Below are 7,838 nucleotides of genomic sequence, written 5' to 3' on the forward strand. Positions count from 1 at the left end.
ATAAACAATAACCGAATTTGAATATTTTAAAATAACTATACGATTATTAAAACTTCTGGATTAAAATGACATTGCCTATGATGCTGTTTCTTCGTTTTGATTAATTGGTGAATGTCCGCGTGACTCTTGCAAAAATGTGCGTTTCCCTTTCAGACTTATGTTACAACTGCCCTAGTATTGTTTATATTTTAATTTGTCATAACATTTTATTAAATTTTACTCATACGTCTTCATTATTATTATAAATACTTGAACATCTTGCTATTACCCATCTGTCATACGACTGTTAAAACAATGACAGGACATTAAAAAATCCAAGATGGCGACCTCATAGATCGATGTTATCAGGCGGGTTGTCCTCAAATAAGACCCCCCACCACTTTTGACCTTTATTTCTTCTCTGGGAGGGGGAGTCTTATTTGCGGTGAAATACAGTACATGAAAAGTTACAATACAGGTCACCATACAGGTAAATATCTACATGACACGTCACCAAACAAGTCACCATACAGGTAAATATCTACATGACAAGTCACCATACAGTCACCATACAGGTAGAGATCTATATGACAAGTTACCATACTTTTTTTCTACATGAAATGTCAATAACCACATTTTTGTGCATGTGATGCTTATATCATACTGGTAAATAACTACAAGAAAATTTAATTCATTGTATTATCAAATGCAAATTTTAATAGAATTATTTATGGTCATACCTGACTGAATGTGTTTATGCGTAAGACCTCCGTTCACTTGACCATGACCATTTACTGTGGGACCAGATCTGAAATTCAAACATAGTTCACATTTTATCACAATTATGATAGAGATATGACAATTAATAGTAGTCGATGAAAGCCAGATTCTCAGAGAAAAACTACCAAGCTACAGCCAGACAATGATGGCTGTTCATGGCATCATCTCTACCTTACTATGTCTGAACATCTCCAGTAATATGTGACCCACAGTAATCTTGGTCACAGGATGATGTTTCCAATGTAATTTTTGGTGTGATTCCATCTATATGACCCATAGATGCTGACACAGTGATGCTAATGAGGCACTATAGAAACAATGGACAATAGCCATAGCCATTTTACTCAAATAATTTATAGGATGAAACATGAGCATATTTTTACAATTTATTCACATGCAATGGGAAAGAAATTGAGAGCAATGGTAACTGTGTGTTCAGCTATTATTACCGAGAAAGTTGAAGTTCAAGCTCCTGATTGGCTGATTTGATGAGTTGTTGGGCGTCGCCATGCTGTAATCCCTTCGCCTTCTGACCGTTAATGGCCTCCACATAGTCTCCTACGACTATTCCCTCATTGTACGCTTTACTGTTAGGGTTGATCTACAACACACAAAATGTATCGCATTTGAAAATCGTCTCTTAAGATAAACAAAATTTCAAATAACCTGTGTTAGCGAAAACTTCTGTATAAAGACCACCTGTTCTATACTGTATTATACCACTTAAGGATGTACACTTCTGAGAAATCAAAATTTTCTTGTATTAAACTTTTGTTCTCAAATAGATATTTGGAAAAAGGAGTTCATACCATAAAATAAAATTGATGAAAAAACATTTGTCCGTGTGCTCGTTTTTGAGCAATTGTCACTCAAAGATACCTAGTTGACAAAATATTGGATTTTATGGGATTTTTGCCGTTTTGACCATATATACAATAGATTAAAGCCATAATTTCCTAACAAGATGTTTGATATGTATGGATGTTTGTAGAATTTATTTTGCTGTAGTCTTCTTTAAAAATATTCCAGTTTTGATTTATAAGACTCATATTTTTTCTTGAATAACAACATATGCTACCCCTAACCATTAATTTTGAGCTACAAAATACACCATTTTCAGCCATTTTTGCCAAATTTAACCCTTTATAGAAAAAGTTCTTGTATTAAACTTTTATTCATATTTTGCATATCATTAGGGAATGGGTTGTTCTTACTAGAAAAAGCTGAAAAATGGCATGGGGGGTCCTTGTGCTTACTATTTTGCCTCATTTGAATATTTGTTATTTTCAGTGTTTTAGAGTAAAAAATAAAAGTGCTTAAATTACCATTTAATGTAAAATTAAAGTGACAAAAGTGTATAATTTCATGCAGTAATGCTCAATATTTTAATTACCACGAACCTAGTGATTTACAGCAAAAATTAGCTCGATACAGCTCAAAATGCTGGCGCAGTGATGATTTAAGCAGCTGGCGCAGTGATGATTTAAGAAAAAACAATTTCAGTAAAAAATGGTAAAACTATAGCTCTACTCAAAGCGGAAAAAGACACAATTTCAAAATGGCCGCCAAATGGGCCATTTCTTAAAATCCCTATATAAAAAAAAAATCCATTGAAAATAGAAATGTAATTTTTTGACAAAATTTGCATCTGGCAACTTGCTACAGATATTGATAAAATGTATTTGAAAATCGCATAACTTCTTTGATCATTGTTGAAACAAGACTTCAACGGGACTGAAACCTCAGAAGAATACATCCTTAAGGTCCCTAATGGGCAATTTCAACATAATTTCCCTGTATATTATAAAAGACACCTTTGGTATAAAGACATTATGTTCTTTCTCCCTTTGGTGATCTGTATTGGCAGGTCTCAGTGTATATGATTTAAGGTCAAACACCAAGATAGGATTGCAAACAATACTGTCCTACATACAAATCCAAAGGTTAATGCTGTGCTAGATAAAACTGTCAAAGGTCAAAGATTCCTCAATGTAGGTTATAGGTAAATGATGTCTACAGATATGTAGGTCATAAGTCAAAGATGTCCATAGACATTTAGGTCATAAATCAAAGATGTCCATAGACATGGAGGTCATCACCAGGTCATGTGTCAAGGTCAAGGTTAGCAATATACATTTAGGTCAAAAGACTTTGTAAAACATTGAATGATTTACTCAAGAAATACTGTATTCACAAAACAAAAAGAAACATCTTTGGAGAAGATATGATCTCTACTGCTGTCTATACAAAAAGTTACAGAAAATGTGTTAAGCTTTCTAAATGCTTATCCTAGCAGGCCATAAATATTATCATCATTTTCACGTACAATTTATCTGGGTTTTTTCCTAGATATTTCTACAAGTAAACTCATAAATTGTGCAAAATTACATTCATCTTGATATGAACCTGCAGTACCTCACACATGAAACATAGCAACACAAGAAAACGTCTATTTTTGGTAATTTGGTTTAGAGGAAGTATATTCTCTAAATAACGCGTCAGTCGGCTCACCTTACATTTTCCCTCAATTTGTGTGTTAAATTGTCCATGGGGCATCTGTTAATTCCAAACCAACTTATTTGTGTTGCTAAGACCACTGGTGTTAAGTTGGTTGGGTGAAAAATTACTAATCTCTGCCAACTTTTATTTCACTGAATTGGAAATATGAAGAACATGTTTCGTGCTCTATAAAATGTCTATATACACCCACTCGCTCATTATCGGAACTGTTGTTGCTATGTAAATATGAGCATCACACATGTTAGCGATTACATGCAGCGTACATGTTCCCATCAACAAGCTATCTATCTCAACACTCCGTTGGTTAGATCTTCTCAACATGTTTTACTATCTAATCCATGGAAGATTCCTCTTTAATATCCAAAACCTTAGATACACAGCGAGACCCACAGGATTAATACAGATTTCGGCTAAATTTAACGAAAACCGAATTCCAACCGATTTTCTATATCTCATAACTCTATAACTAAGTTATGAAATCACAAAATTATGTCCCATTAAAACATTTTACTGTCATGAAAAATGTAAAGATTGAGCAAATTACAGAATTATAAATTCTGCAACCTCTGTCTTTTCCATTCATCACATTGACTTTAAAAAGATATGACGATTCAATAGGTCACGACATCATATGACTAATGTATGATTTTCTGACTTTAGAGTTAATTTTTGACCGGTTCCATTTGGTATGCTTCATATGTTATATACTACCAGTGACATATGTATCTTAAACAAGTCTTGATTAAAGAGCACTCGGCCATGGTAGCCAAGAAAGTGTCTGTTAGACCTTCACATATCTGGGTCATGCTGTTCTGATGGCCAATGGTTTTTGGAACTCTCTAAGGCTCTCTTGCTTTTCCTTTACCACCGAAATTAAAACCAACAACATTCATTAATGATGATTAACATCACTGTTGTAGATAAACACAATAAAAAAAAGTAATTAATTAGAGGATTTAATTTACGGATGTTACATAAACACGGCTAATGACTTAGAATTCAAGCTTAAAACCTGGACCAAAGGTTGGTTGGTACAATGGGAATGGCAAATGCCTTTTACCGAGACAGACATGTTTAATTCCCTGATCAGACAGCTCCACCACAAGGGGTTTTCCGATACTAAATTTAGACACAGTGTACATTTTCATACATGGTAATGATTACTATAGGTTCATATCAATTGTTGTAAAAAAGAACAAATAAACAGTAACAACTCATTTGTGGCATGGCTATTTCCACATTTCACCTTTTCAGCATTTCAATAATCCAGACAGAAACTTAGTATAGTAGTTCTTTGGTAATTCCACTACGTTTATGTGTGGAAGTGTGTTAAATGCCACATACCCTTTTTGCTTCTTGCATTTGAACTAATTATCAAGTTCTTCTGTTGAACCAATTCAATCATTAATGCTGACATCTTATTTCACACGGATTTTCATACCACACTAATCCATTCAACATAAATCCTGCGATCATGCTAAAACAAGTTTTCAAGCCAGTCAGATCACCTCTAATCCTGCCAGTCTGCTAAATCCAGTTAATTTTCAAGCAATGCTAATCGAGTCAGATCACCGCTAATCCTGCCAGTCTGCTTAATCCACTTAGTTTTTAAGCAATGCTAATCCAGTCAGATCACTGCTAATCTTGCTAACTATGGTCAGTTTTAAATCCTGCCAGGTTGCTAAATCCAGTTAGTTTTCAAGCAATGCTATTCCAGTCAGATCACTGCTAATCCTGCTAAATATGACCAGTTTTCAATCCTGCCAGTCTGATAAATTAGTTGGTTTTCAAGCAATGCTAATCAAGTGAGATCACCTCTATAATCCTGCAAAATAAGGTCAGTTTTCAATCCTACCAGTCTGCTAGATCCAGTCAGTTTTCAAGCCATGCTAATCCATTCATCACTAATCCAGTATTTCTGCTAATTCCAGTAAGATTCCAATGCTAATCCATTCATCACTAATCCAGTATTTCTGCTAATTCCAGTAAGATTCCAATGCTAATCCATTCATCACTAATCTTGTCATCCTGCTAAATCCAGCCAGTTTCCAAAACCATGCTGATATGTATCTTGCTATATCCAGTTAGAAACATTTCATATCCAGCCAACACAAACATGGTTGCTCCCATATTAAGTCAGTGAACTCAAATGTGCATTTCACATCTTCATTGTTTATATATTGTATTAAATTTTCAAGTATACTTTCACTATCTTTAACCAATTGTGACAATCATTTGATCTTCAAGGATATTTCGATAAAGATCATGTCTTAAACTGTTTAGAAGAATCAGAAAGGGAAGTGAAATTTTAGAAGATCTTCATTGGCAAGATCTAAGTGAGAATTATACTGATACAATGTATATGTCTTCATTTAATGGAGAGGAAACATAATTTGGTCAAGGAACTGTCAATTATAGTAAGGGACATGAAATGTTGTTCCAAGTTGTTGAGGGTAGTAAAAAGCCAGAGTACCCGGAGAACAACCATCAGTTTGCTCTCTAAAGTGTCAATTCAATTAGAAGAAAGCCAGGGTACCCAGAAAACATACCCTCAGACAGATTAAAATGTCAGTATAAGGCAATGTAACAAATAGTCACAAAATGGGCATTTTGAACTCGCAACTGTAGGTTGGATGGCTAACGCAGTCTGCTGTACACATGTACCATATAGTCGGTTATTTTCGTGGGTCAAAATTTGATCAATTTGAACTAAAATTAAGAAATTCAATCTTAGCGTTATTCAGCTTTAAGTGTATGAATGTTTCAACTATTTCTTATATTCAAATTTTCGCATTCATAAAAATGTTGCATAAAATCGCAAAAATGTCTTCCCTGTGAAAATAACTGGCTATATACATGTACAATATATAAAAGTCTTGACACACTAAATAAGGCCACCAGAGCCCCTTTTGTCATACTATAACAAATCTAGAGACCTGTAAGAGTAATTAGGGCACTGTCTATTTATATAGAGGGGATAATCTGTCTGTCTATCTGTAAATCAGAATTGCGGTCTATTCAACAGAATAAGATAACATACAGGATTGGCTGAGGAATCTGACTGGCCAAAGATTGAGGAGACGACCAGGGATGGTTAAAACATTAGCCATGATCAAGGGTACATGGTGAAACATTGGTCATATGACTCAGATATGATACATCCTAATTATTACAAATTAATGAGGGCAACATGTATTTATCTGGTTAAAGCTCTAATTATGAAAGTGTAATAAAAATGTCAGGATCCACTTATAATGGTGATCCAGAATACAGAATGTACAAAGATGGTACAGAAGTCTAGATCTGACATGTGCACTCCCTATCACACGGTGCAGGAAAGGTCAAATTCTCTCAGGTTCACATCCCAAACACCTGGTGCGTCTGCTACTCACTACTGAGGTATAACCGAGTACATATACCATATGTTTATATGCACAGTGTGTACTACATTTATCAGTACTATTGGTCCAAAGTAGAGTATGGTAATATCTCATCAATACTATTATACCATCTTTAGAGATGTGTTTATAAAATCAAGATAACTGCCATTATATTAATTTTCTGAAACATGTACTCAAGACAGAAACGGTGTAACCCCCACCATCATTTGTATGGAAAGTTTTATACTGAAGATCGTTAAAACCAAAATACTTAAATGAAATTTTTGTACAAAACCTCAAATTGGCTTCTAAGTTATAACAATAACAAGTACAGAAATAGCAATATACTCAGATAAACAACAGCTCAGAAATGCAATTGATGCCAAATATTTAGACATATAATTACAACAGCAAAACTGTTATTTCTGTTACATACATAGTTCATTAGCATTTACTTCGTGTAACTATTAAAGTTGCAAACAAATAGAAAATATTGTGGATTCAACTTACATCTTGGTCGATGGCGGTGAGTTGTGAATTAAGATTGTTTAACAAGTCATCAAGAATATCCTCTAGTTCCTTCATTTTGGAGGGAGATACGGCACACACAGCAGACACACACCTTACTGGCCCAGCCGAGCATGAATGGATCAGGAGCAGTTCACAAATTTAGTTCACAGAATCATCTTTTCGATATCATCTCTAACACTGTAAGTTGTAATCCTGTATATGAATCATTTCCTTACTGAAAACCACCAGTGGCCTTTGTCACTGTAGAGCCCTGAGTGTTTCTGTGGTAGTTAGTACAGTAGGGCTTCCACCTCCCCCTCCCCGACTGGACAGATAGGGCCCCTCCTCGGCCCCCTGCAGCCAGCCTTACAAGCCCGCTCACTCAGATAAGACATATGTCTGCTACCTCTGAACACTCACTCTATCAACTTTATATATCAATCAACTGAAAAAAAAACCTTGAATTACAAATTTAACTACACAGGTTTTTTATGTGAATCCGACAACCACTTCCAATATTTCTGTGGATACTGCATTATCTCCAACCGGAACATATTCTATCTGAGAACTGCATATTTCACCTGTGTTAAAGACTTCTTCACATTCCTGTAACTATATAATATGATTAACTTACACTACTGTATATGTTTAGTGAAATTCAGCCATATT

The 7,838-nt window shown here is 34.8% G+C and overlaps 1 protein-coding gene across 1 annotated transcript in view; it reads right to left on the bottom strand.

The window, feature by feature from the left end:
• LOC138324400 (uncharacterized) overlaps positions 1-7,524 on the bottom strand; it is a 108,355-nt gene extending 100,831 nt beyond the window's left edge. The window contains exons 1-3 of the mRNA XM_069269465.1: positions 7,170-7,524; positions 1,209-1,360; positions 720-787 (exon numbers count right to left, since the gene is read on the bottom strand). Of these exons, the coding sequence (XP_069125566.1) occupies positions 720-787; positions 1,209-1,360; positions 7,170-7,244 (295 nt within the window). The 5' untranslated portion in view covers positions 7,245-7,524. The remainder of the gene's footprint in view (positions 1-719; positions 788-1,208; positions 1,361-7,169) is intronic.
• Between the last annotated feature and the right edge of the window lie 314 nt (positions 7,525-7,838).

This window comes from Argopecten irradians, chromosome 5 (assembly GCF_041381155.1).
Source record: "Argopecten irradians isolate NY chromosome 5, Ai_NY, whole genome shotgun sequence".
NCBI classification, from domain to species: Eukaryota; Metazoa; Mollusca; class Bivalvia; order Pectinida; family Pectinidae; genus Argopecten; species Argopecten irradians.